General features: G+C 52.8%; 2 protein-coding genes across 13 annotated transcripts in view; both read left to right on the top strand.

Moving 5' to 3' along the window:
- The window catches only part of LOC106145972 (zinc finger protein 585A), a 69231-nt gene extending 58702 nt beyond the window's left edge, over positions 1-10529 (top strand). For 2 of the 12 annotated variants that reach the window (XM_065049580.1, XM_065049588.1), the window contains 2 exons: positions 6229-6336; positions 6517-10529. In XM_065049580.1, the coding sequence (XP_064905652.1) occupies positions 6229-6336; positions 6517-9596 (3188 nt within the window). In that variant the 3' untranslated portion in view covers positions 9597-10529. The other 10 variants (XM_065049578.1, XM_065049579.1, XM_065049583.1 and 7 more) reach the window with 10 other exon arrangements.
- Positions 1-16113, top strand: part of LOC110355413 (gastrula zinc finger protein XlCGF57.1-like) — a 99570-nt gene that overhangs the window by 52923 nt on the left and 30534 nt on the right. The gene's annotated exons all lie outside the window — the stretch shown is intronic.

A 16113-nucleotide genomic window follows, 5' to 3' on the forward strand; every position in this document is an offset into this window, starting at 1 on the left:
AAGGCACCCAGGAGAAATGATCACTTGCCAGGGCGGGATACAAGGTCTCACTCCAGGATATATCCAGGAGAAATAATTGCTCACCAAGGGGAAGCTGAGGGCTCTCAGTCCTGGGAAGCCTCCTTAGATGGGTTCCACTTCCAGCCAGTATAACCCCTTCTTGACATTGGGTCTCCCCAGTCTCACATCACTGCTGCTGAGCAGTTAGAATTAGAACTTTCCCTTCAGGGGTCTCGCACTATCCCAAAAACTCCCACGAACCCCAGCAGCAACACAAACTTCTGCCACTGTTCACAGCGGTGCCGGTCACCTCCGAGCCCATCCTGCCGACACCCTCCCTGCCGCTATTGCTGGACATGGCTGATCCCCCCGAGCCGGCTCTTCTCCAGGTGAACAGCCCAGCTCTCCCAGCTGAGGATCCCCTCCCTTGGCCTGCTGGCCACGCTCCTCCTGATGCAGCCCAGGACACCTTTGCTCATGGCCAACGTGGTGCCCACCAGGACCTTCTCTGCTGAGCTGCTTTCCAGCCGGGTGGCCCCGACCTGTGCTGGTGCCTGGGCTGGTTCCTCCCCGGGACAGAACTCTGCACTTGTTGGACTTCAGGAGGTTCCTGTCAGCCCACGTCTCCAGCCCACTGTTGCAGAATAACTTTAATCAAACTTAACATTTTAATTGTATTAGATTATTTTAATAATATTCTTTTGTTTTAATCACCTATTTTAGCATGAGTAGCCAAACTTAGCATGAGCAGCCAGGCTCACTGGAATTCTTGACCTGGTTGCTTGATGATGGGGGCCTTTAAGAGCAGTGCCAGAGATAAAGGGGAAGCACTGTCAGCAGAGACTGCAAACCATCTAGATAAGAAAAGTAAAACAAGCTGCATGGAGGACAGAGAGAGACCAATAAGAAAATAAAATAAGTCCTGGCTTGCCTGGAGAACGAGGACAACCTCCAGGATGAGCTGCCATGTGGCTGTAGCCATGACAGTAGGGCAGCTCCACATCCGTGGGGCTCTGTGTCCTGTCCCCTCCATTACTGGTGACTTGCTCTTGCTCTGTCCCTGCCAGCAGGTCCAGGGGAGGTCCTGCCCATGGGCACGTCCTCACTGCCCAGCCGGCTGCCCAACAGCCTTGGGAAACCAGGGAGGCCCCAGTTGTTTGAGTGCCACCAGCTGCGCCCTCTCACAGAGGCAGGGCTCGGGGATGGAGCAGAGGGAGCTCAGGAAAGAGGATCTGCCCAGGGAGCCCATGGAGGCCAGCGGGGCCATGGGGACAGGCGTCCCCTGCATGACACCTCCAGTCTCTACGCAGGAGAAGGAAAACACGCTGCTGCACCCCGGCCCCTCCGGCAGGACCCACGGGCAGCACCCCCTCCTCGACCGGCGGGCAGGGCTGCCTGGCACCGACAGGGGCAGGGCAGGGGCTGGGGGGCTGCGACAGGCCCTGGGGGTCTCTCCCAGCACTCACTGTGACAAGCAGTACCAGAAATGTTTGTTCATTAAAGCTCCTGGAGATGTTTGTTTGAGTTCTGAGAAGTGTTTGTATGCTTACTTGCTTTGTCCTGCTTGATGTATTTACCTAACAAGGAGATGTTTGTTTGAGTTCTTACTTGCTTTGTTCTGCTTGATGTATTTACCTCATAAGTAACCAAAGTAAGGCGATCAAAACTGGCTACGCAGCAGTCAACCTCACATGATGCAAGGCACACCGTGAGAGCCTTCAACATGAGTGAAAAGTTACACCTGGAAGCTGTGGACCAGAGATGGACTATAAGAACCAGAGAACTGAATCAGCTGTGTGTGCGTGCCGCAAGGGAGACTGAGGTCTCTAGTCCGCACCCAGCGCTGTCTTTGCTTATTGCTTGATTAAAAATAAAACTTTTGTTACTTACAAGACTAAGTCAAAATTTATTACACTCACCACTTCTCCAGGGTCAAAGTGGGTTTCTCCACTCCTCCCGCTGCCTGGGGAATGTACCAAGGGAGCAGATGGAGTGACGGCCAGCAGCCCCCAGCACAGCCCCGGCTGGTCAGGGCCATCTTGATATAGCGGTGTGTGCTCGTTCTGGACACACATGAGCAGAACTCTGCCTTGTTCTCCACCCTCCTGCAGAACAAACAGGAACAGACATGATGTCTTAACAGCCAAAGGCACCCATGAGCGAGCTCTGTGGGGAGGAACTGCAGCGGCAGCACACGCTAGAAATCACCAAAGGAAATGATGATGGCTTGTCATAGAGAACTCTCTGCTGAGGGGGCACAGAGGCACCTGTTTGTCGGTCCAACAGGGAATTGTGTGATGTTTCCTGCCTTCCAGGTGATGAGGTCTGGGATGCCACAACTTGTTAGGAACTTGGGCCATTATCCACTATTGCTCTTTCAAGTGGGTTAAAGTGTCACAGCAAGGTGGAACCTGGGCAGAACCAAGCAAGGCTACAAAACACTAGGAGTGCAGTTCAAAGGGATGGGTGCTCCAGTTATCTTTTCCTCTGTTATTCCCCATCAGAGGAAAGGGTGCAGGTGGGAGCAGACACATTATGTGAGTCAACACTTGGCTACTTGGCTGGTGCTGCCACTGGGGTTGTGGCTTTCATGATGATGGGACATGTAACAAGCAGTTCCGAGAAATGTTTGTTGGTTAAAGCTCCTGAAGATGTTTGTTTGAGGTCTGAGAAGCGTTTGTATGCTTACTTGCTTTGTTCTGCTTGAGGTATTTACCTAATAAGTAACCAAAGTAAGGCGATCGAAACTGGCTACACAGCAGTCAACACCCACCATGATACGAGCCTTCAATATGAGTGAAAAGTTACACCCGGAAGCTGTGGACCAGAGATGGACTATAAAAAACCCAGTAAACGGCATTAGCGGTGTGTGCGTGCCGCAAGGGAGACTGAGGTCTCTAGGCTGCACCCAGCGCTGTCTTTGCTTATTGCTTGATTAAAAATAAAACTTTTGTTACTTACAAGACTAAGTCAACATTTATTACAGGACACACAGTGATGACTCTGACCCGTGAGCGGGAGATGGGACCCGTCCGAGTAGAAAGGGCAAAGGAATGTTTCCCAATAGCAACCCCCGTATGTCCTGCCGTGTCTCGGTGCCCCCCCGAGCCCAGGACTCCATTTCCCGGCATAACTTGCGCCACCCACCTCCCCCGCCCGGCTTTCTCCCGGGTCACCCGCCCGGTGACCGTCCCTCGTTCCGGCTGCCGTCCGCCCCCGAGCATCCCCGGCCTGGTGGGACCCGGCAGCGGCGTCGCGCCCGCCGCAGCTTCGGGCAGCGGCGGCTGCAGCACCGACGGGGCTGGGGACGAGGCACCCGTGTGGCCAGGGAGTGGCGGGCAGGGCCAGGGGCCGCAAGGACACAGCGGTGCTCCCGGTGCCCGCCCCCCCGAGCCGAGCGGGGCGGAGCGGCAGGACTACACCTCCCGTGCTGCACCGGCGGCGGGCGGCCCTCCCGGGCTGACGCTGCCGGCGGCTCCCGGCGCCGCCTTTGTCCGTGCGGGGCTGGCGGCGCGGCCCCGGCGCAGGTAGGGGCGGCGGGCGGCGGGCCCGCGGCACGGGGATGGGCGCTGCTGGCCCGCGGGGTCCCGGCGGAGGGGACTCGGCCCCGACGGCCTCTTCCGTGCTCTCCCCTCCGCCGGCCGCCCCCCAGCCCCGCCGGACCCCCCCGCACTCCCCTTGGGGCCCGGCTCCCCCCGGCGCTCCGGCCTTTCCCCGGCTCGCCCCGTGGCCCCCGTGCAACGCGGACACGCTGCTCCGTGTCCCAGCCGCCCGGGCCCCCCTGGATCCGGTCCTGGCGGCACCGGCTACCCCTCTTGTGGTGTAGCCGTCCTGGTTTTGTTAAAAACAAGACCAGTTCTCTTTTACCGATTTTTTCCTTTCAGCTATATTCCTCTAGGTGGCTCTACTTTTCTGGGGTTTTGCCTGCATGTTTTTCCTCGGATGCTGCACTCGGTGCTGATAAGAGACCAACAGAGCGCTGAGGAAGCTCTTGTTTGCAGTTGTTGCTATGACAGCCAAGAAAAACTGATAAGTTTTCACACGTTCCGTTGTGAGAGGGGTGTGTTCAGAGAGGGGTGGATGGAACAGGTGACTTAAATTGTCCAATTGACTATTCCATCCCATAATCGTCATACCCCCTATATAAGAGGGTGATGACGAGGGTCTATCGTCTCTTTGATCATGGTCGGCACCTAAAGAGGACCTTGTCTGTCTGTCTGAGGTTCTACAGGGCTCAGGCCCTGCATCCCTGCAACCAGTTTCTGGTTTGCCTGAGACTTTTGGGCACTGGAGCTGCAGCTGCTGGAGCCGTCAGCTCCGCACACCCAGCTCTGCCGCTGTTGGAGTGATGCCAGCTCCACATTGAGCATTCAAGATTGGTTTTGTATACTTTGTATATATTTTTTCTATTTGTTAGTAGCATCAGTAAAAGCCTTTAAAACTTTCCAACTTGACGTCTCTTTTCCTTCCCTCTTCTCTTCCCTATCATCTTTCTGATCTAGAGGAGAGGGGTGACGGGAGGTAGGGAAGTAACAGGGAGCGTCTGCCAAGGTTTTTTGCCGCCTTGCCTTAAATGGTGACAGTAGGGGAGCAAGATTTGGGTACTTGGGAGGTTCCAAAACTCTTCATGGCTCTTTCTCAGCTTTGCCTTGAGCTTGACCGGTCAGTGCATGATGCTCTTTGGGTCGGTCCTTTTCCCAGTAGCTGTGGAGGCTCGGGGTGCAGGGAAGGCAGCTGTGGGCAGGTGAGTGAACTTGTGCCCATGATTTCTTCATGAAAATGTTGTGCTTCCAGGGACCATCTGTCCTGGCTGTGCTGGTGCGGCTGGTGACGGGACAGGCACCTCGTGTGGAATCCGGAGCATCCCGCCTCCCTCTTCCCGGATCAATACCTGCACGGGACTCCATCTCCGCGCCAAGAGCAGCGACGCGCCGGGCTCCAGGCTGCTGCGGCAAGGTGGGGGTCAGGCACGGCCCCGGCTCTGGGGACACCACGGACTGGGATTGCCGTGGTTGGTTCCGTGGTGCAGCAGCAGCAAAACACCTGTGGGACCAGCCAGGCTGACAGTCCAGTTGGTGTGGAGCAGTGTGGGAGAGCCATGCTTTGAGACCTGGTGCGGTGCAGGGTGCTCCCATTCCTGCCAGCTGAACTGCACCGTGAGCAGGGGCAGGCCTTGTGTCACGGTGCTGTGCCCAGGCCCAGAGAGTGATGTGGCTTGTGGTGTGATGAGGAGACAGGGCACAGTCTCGGCTATGCTGGCATAGGTCCCTAATCTGGCATAGCGAGAGGAAACCTGCCTGTGGGCCTCTAAGCTTTGTCCCTCACCCAGCACAGCTGTTGGGGTGACCCTCCATAGAGGGTGGGGGAGGGGGACTTGCAGCAAGTCTGAGCAAGTCACAAGTGCTGCGATGACCCTGCTGTGCCATCCATCTGTGCCACCACCTCCCCTCTGCCCTCGCCCTTCCTGTGCGTGGGATGCTCCAAGATCTCCTGGCACTGCCAGGGCCCCCGCTGCCAGTGGCAGGATTTTGGCAGAAGTGGTTTAGCAAATGTGTGGTATGATGTGCTGAGCCGGGTGTGCTTCTTGCTGCAGATGTCGGTGACGTTTGAGGACGTGGCGCTCTACTTCTCCCCTGAGGAGTGGGCAAAGCTGTCGGGCTGGCAGCGGGAGCTCTACCGGGAGGTGATGCTGGAGAACTACCAGATGGTCGCCTCACTGGGTGAGGACTCTCTCTGGTGGTGTTGGGCTGGGGTTGAGCTGAAATTCACCTCTTTAGCTGACCTGGAGCCCTTGAGCGGGAAAATCCAGCTCTCACCATTGCTGCCCGAGTGGTTGTGATTGCAGGTTTTACCCTGCCAGGCAGCCTTCTGTGGAGAGCAGTTATGGAGAAGAGAATGCAATGGGTTCAGATGTGGTGGGATAAGATGGGATGAAGGCTGTTCTGGGGTTTGACACACCTGTTTGTACACATATTTTGCCTCATTTCCAGTCTAAACCTCCCTGGGGTAGCTTTGAGCCATTCCCAGGCATCCTCTTTACAGGGGAGTGCCTGAAGTGACAAGGGCAAGATGAGGCTGTAGGTGCAGGGACAGTGAGGACGAAGCAGCAGCCTGGCAGGGACAGGAGAGAGGAGCGGGGTGGGGGCGATGCTGGGGCTGTGGGTGTGGGGGCCAGTGCTGCTGTCCCGCCAGTGCAGGAGAGGGGGCTTCTCTCTGTGCCCCGGACAGGCTGGGCCACCGTCAAACCTGAGATCATCTGCAAGATGGAGCGAGAAGAGACACCGTGTGTGTTGGACCCCCCTGGGGAGCAGCAGATGCACCAGAGCCCTGTGCCAGGTGGGTACCAGGGTTTTCGTGGGGGGGCTGGGGTGTTCGCGGTGCACTGTCCCCTAGTCCCATGTGATCAATGTGCCTGAGAGGGTGTAAGGCTGGCAGGGTGCCCATGCTGTTCCCCATGGGGAGGGGTCTCCTGTGCCAATCCTGTCGCCAGCAGTGACCCCTGTCTCTCCTCCCCAGCAGCCGTCAGCCCTGGGATGCAGAGGGAGACCGAGCGTGTTCCTGAGGGGCTGCCAGAACCCACCGCCCTGCTCCCGGGGATGCCAAACCCTGACGTGAGGTGTCAGGGGGGCTCAGCCTGCAGACAGCCAGGCGGGAGCCAGGGGGTCTGGTTGTGGCTCCCTCATCAGTCCTCCCTCCCAGAACCCCAGCCATTGGAGAAGAGCCGTCTGACATGCCCCGAGTGCAACAAGAGCTTCAAAAACCAGATGTCGCTGGATGTCCATGTGCGGAGCCACATGCGTGAGCGTCCCTTCCACTGCACTGTCTGTGGCAAGAGCTTCATCTACAAGCAGCACCTGCTGAATCACCAGCGTGTGCACAATGGTGAGAAGCCCTTTGGCTATGGTGTCTGCGGCAAGAGCTTCAAAGAGAAGTCGACCCTCATCAACCTCCAGCCCATCCACACCAGGGAGAAGACATTCCGCTGCATTGACTGTGGCATCAGCTTCAGGGATAAGGCGAACCTCATGGTCCACCAGCGTATCCACACAGGTGAGAGGCCCTTCGCCTGCACCGATTGTGGCAAGAGGTTCATCCGGAGGGACCACCTCCTGCGTCACCAGCACATCCACACTGGGGAGAAGCCCTTCACCTGCACCGACTGCAGCAAGAGCTTCAGGTCAAAGTCAAATCTCATCATCCACCAGCGCATCCACACAGGGGAGACGCCCTTCACCTGCACTGACTGTGGCAAGAGCTTCAGAGCAAAGGAGACCCTCATCATCCACCAACACATCCACAGTGGAGAGAAGCCCTTTGCATGCACCAACTGTGACAAGCGGTTTGTCCGGAGGCACCACCTGTTGAATCACCAGCTCAGCCACACAGGGGAGAAGCCCTTCACCTGCACGAACTGTGGCAAGAACTTCAGGGGGAAGAAGAGCCTCATCAACCACCAGCGCATCCACACAGGGGAGACGCCCTTCACCTGCACCAACTGTGGCAAGAGCTTCACGGCAAAGGAGACCCTCATCATCCACCAACACATCCACAGTGGAGAGAAGCCCTTTGCATGCCCCAGCTGTGACAAGCGGTTTGTCCAGAAGCACCACCTGTTGAATCACCAGCTCAGCCACACAGGGGAGAAGCCCTTCACCTGCACGAACTGTGGCAAGAACTTCAGGGGGAAGAAGAGCCTCATCATCCACCAGCGCATCCACACAGGGGAGACGCCCTTCACTTGCACCTATTGTGGCAAGAACTTCAGGGCAAAGGAGACCCTCATCATCCACCAGCGCATCCACAGTGGAGAGAAGCCCTTTGCATGCACCAGCTGTGACAAGCGGTTTATCCAGAGGCACCACCTGTTGAATCACCAGCTCAGCCACACAGGGGAGAAGCCCTTCACCTGCACGAACTGTGGCAAGAACTTCAGGGGGAAGAAGAGCCTCATCATCCACCAGCGCATCCACACAGGGGAGAGGCCCTTCACTTGCACCTATTGTGGCAAGAACTTCAGGGCAAAGGAGACCCTCATCATCCACCAGCGCATCCACACTGGGGAGAGGCCTTTCACCTGCACCAACTGTGGCAAGAGCTTCAGGGCAAAGTCAAACCTCAACAATCACCAGCGCATCCACACTGCAGGGAAGCCCTTCACCTGCACCAGATGTGGCAAGAGCTTCAGGGCAGAGGAGACCCTCATCACCCACCAGCTCATCCACACTGGGGAGAAGCCTTTTGCGTGCACCGACTGTGGCAATCGATTTATCCAAAGGACAAGCCTGCTGAAGCACCAGCGCATCCACACTGGGGAGAAGCCGTTCACCTGCACCGACTGTGGCAAGAGCTTCAGTGAGAAGAAGAGCTTCATCATCCATCAGCGCATCCACACTGGGGAGAAGCCCTTTGCCTGCACTGACTGTGGCAAGAGCTTCAGTGAGAAGAAGAGACTCATCACCCACCAGCGCATCCACACTGGGGAGAAGCCCTTCACCTGCAGTGACTGTGGCAAGAGCTTCAGGGAGAAGAAGAGCTTCATCATCCACCAGCTCATCCACACTGGGGAGAAGCCCTTTGCCTGCACTGACTGTGGCAAGAGCTTCAGGGAGAAGAAGAGCCTCATCATCCACCAGCGCATCCATACTGGGGAGAAGCCCTTCACCTGCAGTGACTGTGGCAAGAGCTTCAGGGAGAAGAAGAGCTTCATCATCCACCAGCTCATCCACACTGGGGAGAAGCCCTTTGCCTGCACTGACTGTGGCAAGAGCTTCAGGGAGAAGAAGAGCCTCAACATCCACCAGCGCATCCATACTGGGGAGAAGCCCTTCACCTGCAGTGACTGTGGCAAGAGCTTCAGGGAGAAGAAGAGCCTCATCATCCACCAGCGCACTCACTCTGGGGAGAAGCCCTTTGCCTGCAGTGACTGTGGCAAGAGCTTCAGGGAGAAGAAGAACCTTGTAGTCCACCAGCGCATCCACACTGGGGAGAAGCCCTTTGCTTGTACTCTCTGCGGCAAGAGATTTGTCCAAAGGGTAAGCCTGAGGATTCACCAGCGTATCCACACTGGAGAGAAGCCCTTTGCCTGCACGGACTGCGGCAAGAGCTTCACGATGAAGACGACCCTCAGAATCCATGAGTGCATCCACACTGGGGAGAAGCCCTTTGCCTGCACCGACTGTGGCAGGAGCTTCAGGGAGAAGAAGAGCTTCATCATCCACCAGCGCATCCACACTGGGGAGAAGCCCTTCACCTGCACTGACTGTGGCAGGAGCTTCAGGGAGAAGAAGAGCCTCCTCATCCACCAGCGCACTCACACCAGGGAGAAGCCCTTCACCTGCACCGAGTGCGGTAAGAGCTTCAGGCAGAAGCAGTACCTGAAGAGACACCAGTGTGTGCTGAAGGACCCAGATATTGTGCTGGAGGGTGTCCAGCAGAAGAGGGAGGGTCCTTCCCCAGCAGGGGGGCAGGCAGAGGCCAAGCCCTTCCAGTGCGGTGTCTGCGAGAAGCAGTTTTGGAAGGAGAGGCTCATGCTGGCTCACCAGCGCACCCACGGCACCCCCAGCCTGCAGCCGCCTCCGCAGCCCGGCACCCCCTGAATCTGCTGCTGAGGGGCCCGTGGGGTGCTGGGGGCTGGTGTGGGGTGGCTGTGGGGGCATGTCCTGTTTTTTGCAGGGATAGTGTTAATTTTTTTCCAAGTATCTGATGTAGTGCTGTTTTTTGGATTGAGATTGAGAAGAATGTTGCAAATACCTGGATGTTTTAGTGGTAGTTGAGCCGTCAAGGATTTTTCATCTTCTGGTGCCCTGACAGCTGGGAGGGGGCACAGCCGGGACAGCTGAAACAAAGTGGCCAAAGGTGCTGTTCCTTACCATATGACGTCACGCTCAGTATAGAAGCAGGGGGAACGGAAGTGGGGAGATGACAGCTCATGGATGGGCTGGATATCGGTCAGTGGGTGGTGAGCAACTGCATTGTGCGTCACTTGTTTTGTGTATTTTCACATCATCATTGTCATCATTCCTTTCCTCTTCTATCCTATGAAACTGTCTTCATCTCAGCGCATGAGTTTTACACAGATCACTGGATCAGCCCAATTTAAGTTTTGTATCAGTCATTTAGCTTAAAGAAATACATTTTAAATAGAATGTATCACTTAGAATAGTAAGATTTTGTGATCTCCGGTATACTTTCTGCTTTGCATTACTTAGTAGCAAAATTTGCTGGAACCTTAAACTGTGCCTTGTAAAGTTGTCATGGTTTAGTTGCAGGTTATATGGAAGTGTGCTTTTTATGAGCATAAGGGGTAATAGCGCAGGCCAGTGAGAATGATATCCCAGGTTGGGACACTGCCCCCGCATATATGATGTGTGAGTGTTAGGCCTGGACCTATGGAATAATATTTTTGGAAAAAAAACCCACATCCTGTCTAACCTCTTGGTCCAGCCCCATATCTGTAAACCTATAAATGGAGAACTGTTAATAAAACTCAGTTCAGCCTGGCTCAGCTCTGCTCTCGCTGCTGAAAAGAACTGTGTCTGTGCACCTGTTTCTGTCTGTGCGAATCGTTCTCATCGCCGCAAACGGTGCCCCGTGTGCATGTCTGATCCCTGTGGGCTCCTCATTGAGCAGTGTGTGTGGTGGCAACCACACAATCCGGCTGGTGAGTAAATCTTCGTGGCCACGCAATCCCTGGGTGTAACAGGGGCAGCAGCCCGCGTCGAATGAGTGAGTGGCAGGATTGTGTTAGTAATGGGACAAGCTGCTTCCTCTGTACGTAAGCTCTCTCTGCGAGTTTTACAGCACGTTACGTGCTTCCGAGTGTTGCCGTTATGAAAATCCAGCAGCTTGTCAGGAATGTGAGTTAATTGTTTTATTGGTTGTTGTTACTGTGAGAAGTGCAGTTGTGATTTATGCTGAGATGTTTAATGTTTACAGAGATAACCAAATGAGGCACGGGCTCTGAACCTGGAAAAAGGAAAAGGCGGTTAAGTTCTATGTAAAAAGTCGTGGAACTTGTTTCTGAAGTTATATTGATAGAGGGAACTAACATTTTCAGGGTTAACCAACCACATAATGAGTGCCTACTAACAAACTAACACTTAAAGCCACATGATGAATGCCTAGTTTAGAGCCCTATGTAACCAAGTATGTTAAGAAAAAACGGAACCTCATCGAATGCCAAAATCAGAACTTTTACAGCACCAGCTGTAACCTTGAGGAGACAAGATAACCAAGATTCACAGAAAAAGGGGGCGCCAGTCTGGTTTCAATCGACTTGGCAGCTTGGGTTCCAGTCAATTCAACATAATGAGCCAAAGGTACAAAGTTCACTGTGACGAAGCTGAAAGAGCCTTCATCCAAAGACCCTCAAAGACCCCTCCTCAAAACCACCAAGTGACACTGTGCAGGTGCAACAGGGGAGGGTCAGGGAGGAGACTATGGAAATGGGTATCTGAGACTCATTTTAATAAGAAGCGGGGAAAGGTTATGAATATGTAGAGGCGTTCCTGGGGTTATTATGAATATGTAACACCTTAATGTATTTAAGCACACTTCTTATTGTTAGAAGGTGTGCGTGTTGGGCGGAGCGAATCCCCCGCACACCCAGCACTGTATTGCTTATGCTTTAATGAACACATGTTTAAGGAATACTGTTAAGGAATTGGATTAAATGCTGTTTATTCGTGGAAGAAGCGTGAATTATTTATTTCATTACAGTTGTTTCTTGGTGGTATTGTTTGTGTAAGTGTGCTGTTAGCTTTCTCCCCCCGTCTCCTGCTCTCACTGTGAGCTGTTCCGTGCTTCCTCCTCCCCCGGTCTTCTCGTGGTTTTTACTTATGAGATGGGGTCGGGAACATCTGTTTTCAGTCATGTTCCTAAGGAATCAGTATTAGGATGTGTTTTAAAATACAGGAAAGCACTTGGAATATGAGGAAAGAGGATCTTGTGAAATATTGTGATCAGTGGTGGCCTCTGTGTAAGTTGGATGATTGGCAAAAGTGGCCGGAGAACAGAACCTTGAAGTATAACACTTTGTTGCAAATAATGTTGTTTTTAAAGTGAGAAGAGCAGGACAAAAATAAATCTCTGCAAGAGATCATTAGATCATTACAGGCAGTTTCACAGGTGGGACAGTTTGAACTTCAACAAGCTGAGAGAGAATTAACTGATAACACACAGGTCACAGAAAACTTTCAGGACAGTCTGCGAGATGCTTTTCGTTATTAACGTATTTTCTCTGTAGGTATCTGTTTAAACATATTACAGTTTCATTAAGTCTTTGCCTATTATATGGCACAGAAAGTTCACAGACTGCTAAATCACAAGAATCCATGGACCGAAAAAGTACGTTTTGTGATGATACAGTGAATTTGCCCGTCAGCTAAAGCCTTCATATTAACTGCATTTTCCTGGAGCACTAGACACATGTTTTGGTAAACCTAGCAAATGGAATGCAAACTTATTGATAAGCACGGATGGACATCTCGCGAGAGGGGCGACGAGAAACAAGAGAGCAAGAAACTGACCATCTGTGTATAACATTCCATTCACGTGAATACTTCATATAAAAGTGGGAGATCACGAGGATCTCATCCCTTTTATTGTGCTTTTTCCCTTTTCCCTTCTGCTTATGGCCGACATTAGGAGAGGACCTTGCTAGTCGTCCCTGCGAACTGAGGCCTAGTGAGAGACTGAATCCAGCTCCAATTGGCTGCAGAGTCTAATCCAGGACTTCGGGTGCCGGCTCTGCAGTTGCTGAGACTTTCAAGATTGGTTTTGTATATTTTGTATTATTTTCTCTATTTTTATTAGTAGCATTAGTAAAACATCTTTAATTTTTTCCAGCTCTCTTCACTCTGTGCTTCTTTTCCTTCCAATTGCCTCTCCTTAGTGAAAAGGGGGGAGAGGGAGGGGGAAGTGTGGGAGGGGGAGAGGGGGTTAACAATACATCTGCCAGGGTTTTATTGTCACCCCGCAATCTTAACCCTCGACAATAAGGTACCTAAACATCATTCTGTTACTGTCACTCCTACTGAACATGTATGAAAAGGGTCTGTTGGCATTGACAAAGAAACACAGAGAGTAGTTGTATGAGTTAAGTTAGCTAAGGTTAGCCATATGTTTTCTTGCTTAATCAGCCTTCTGTTTAACGGCCGCCTGGAAACTCCAAGGAGGAGCAACATAAGGTCACACACATCTTGAAACAATCCATTTCACTTGAGAACCTGCCGAGACACAAGCATAGTCCCTTCCCCAGGTTATCAGATCAACAGGTCCTGACCCTTCCTAGACCAGAATCACAGAGTGTCAGCGGTTGAAGGGACCTGGAAAGCTCATCCAGTGCAATCCCCCCATGGAGCAGGAACACCCAGATGAGGTTACACAGGAACCAGGCGGGTTGGAATGTCTGCACAGAAGGAGACTCCACAACCCCCCTGGGCAGCCTGGGCCAGGCTCTGCCACCCTCACCGGGAACAAGTTGCTTCTCAAATTTAAGTGGAACCTCCTGTGTTCCAGTTTGAACCCATTGCCCCTTGTCCTGTCACTGGTTGTCACGGAGAAGAGCCTGGCTCCATCCTCCTGACACTCACCCTTTCCATATTGATCCCCAGGAATGAGTCCCCCCTCAGTCTCCTCTTGTCCAGCTCCAGAGCCCCAGCTCCCTCAGCCTTTCCTCACACGGGAGATGCTCCACTCCCTCCAGCATCTTGGTGGCTGCGCTGGACTCTCTCCAGCAGTTCCCTGTCCTGCTGGAACTGAGGGGCCACAACTGGACACAAGATTCCAGGTGTGGTCTCCCCAGGGCAGAGCAGAGGGGCAGGAGAACCTCTCTGACCTACTGACCACCCCCTTCTAACCCACCCCAGGTACCATTGGCTTCCTGGCCACAAGGGCCCAGTGCTGGCTCATGGTCACCCTGCTGTCCCCAGGACCCCCAGGTCCCTTTCCCCTACACTGCTCTCTAATAGGTCATTCCCCAACTTACACTGGAACCTGGGGTTGTTCCTGCCCAGATTCAAGACTCTACACTTGTCCTTGTTCTATTTCATTACATTTCTCCCCGCTCAACTCTCCAGCCTGTCCAGGTCTCTGGATGGCAGCACAGCCTCTGGCGTGTCAGAATATATTGAATAACACCGGCCCCAGCACTGCCCCTGAGGCACTGCACTAGATCCAGGCCTCAGCTGGACTCTGCCCCATTGACCACGACTCTCTGGCTTCTTCCCTTCAGCCAGTTCGCAGGCCACCTCACCGAGGATCTTTTACCAGCACTAGAGGCCGCTGCTGTCCTGCTATATTGGCAGCGTGTTGTCCCTCATAACTGCTTCACCCAGAATCATTACAGTTCAAAAAATTCACAATATAAAAAGCTTTCCATAGACGCTCCTGGGGTGAGAGCCCAGGCTGCCCCCTCTTTCGTTTACTTCACATAGTTTTAACGTCTCTGTGAGCTCATTCTACTACAGCTTGTTCTGTGGGCGAGTGAGGTGTTCCCGTAATGTGGGAAATGTCCCATTCATTTAAAAAGGAGTAAACTTGGCTGGAGCAATAGGCTGGACCATTATCTGTTTGTATACATCGTGGAACTCCTAAAACAGCAAAACATGTTAACGGGTGTTTACAGATGTCATGTGCTCTTTAACCAGTGCGTGCAGGAGCAACAAGAAATCTGGAATGAGTGTCTACACATGACCCCTTGATTAGAGGATTACCCAACTCATTAAGAACCTGTGCTGTACAGATCCAAGACTGACTGAGAGCCACTGCAGCTGGGGGCGGGCAGGCAGACCAGGTCTCGCTTGGGGAGAGATTGCACGAGAGTTTTATAATTACTGTTTGTACATGGGGTTTGTTGGGAATGGGGTGAAGGCTCAAGCAGTGGTCCGCAGAGCAGAGACAGAGGAGAAAGTTCCTCGCCCCCAAGATAGAGCATTGAGAAATGGATTGTGGAAGGGAGGTCTGGATAAAGGTGTTCTCCATGGAAGAGAGATCTGGATAAAGGTGTTCTCCAGGAATGAATGGATGCCAACCCCTCCCCAGTTGACAGCTCCTTGTGAAGATTTGGAAACCAGTAGATAAAAGTCAGCCAGGAAAGGCAAACACCCCTATGGCCCCTGTACCTCAGAGATGGGCTGTTTCCACAGACTCTAGAGAGGAATTTACCAGCCCTCCAAAGCTGGGAAAGTTCTTATGCTGTTCCAAATAATCGAGCTGTGGAACAGCTGGTGGGTATATCAGATGGCTCATTGAAAACTAGCAGGGGGATCTGCTGATAACTTTTCCTCTTGACCCTTTCAAAACTGCAGTTGCTTTCCTAGTAGACATAGGAGCCCAAATATCTGCTATAAATTGTAACACCACAGACCAGAGTGGGGTTGTCCCCCCCAAAAAAAACGGATGTGGGTTACTGATATGGCTAAAGGGTTATTCCTTACCATATGACATCATGCCCAGTATAGAAACTGGAGGGAGAGATCTGGGGGGCCAGGGCTCAGGGACAGGATGGGCATCGGTCAGCAGGTGGTGAGTGATTGTGTTGTGCACTACTTGTTTTGTATACACTTACATCATCATCGTCATTATTCCTTTCTCTTCTATCCTATTAAACCATCTTTATCTCAACACGTCAGTTTTACACAGATATTGGATCAGCCCAATTTAAGTTTTGTATCAGTCATTTAGCTTAAATAAATACATTTTAAATAGAATGAGTCACTTAGAACTGTAAGGTTTTGTGGTTTTAATATACTGTCTGCTTTGCATCACTTAGTAGCTACTGGAACAAAACAAAGCAGCTACAAACCATCAACATGCACAAAAGGCAAAAAGGCCCAGAGGCCACTGCAACACAGCAGGATGGCAAAAGGTTCAACTGATGATGGTTCCAAACAGAACTCCCCGAAACGGAGCAGAACCAGAATGGGTCTACATCCCTGTCTGTCCCAACTCTGCCCCAACTCCATCCTGACTCTGCCGCCAGCCATCAGATCCCGATTCTCCTTTAATATGAACTATGACAATAACGGCATGATCAGTCCGGGTGTCAGTCAAGGTCTGTCCCATCTATGTCCCCCTTCCCAGCTGCCTCACACCTGCGGGCAGAGAGCTCAG

The sequence above is a fragment of the Columba livia genome, chromosome 1, assembly GCF_036013475.1.
Source record: "Columba livia isolate bColLiv1 breed racing homer chromosome 1, bColLiv1.pat.W.v2, whole genome shotgun sequence".
Taxonomy (NCBI): Eukaryota; Metazoa; Chordata; class Aves; order Columbiformes; family Columbidae; genus Columba; species Columba livia.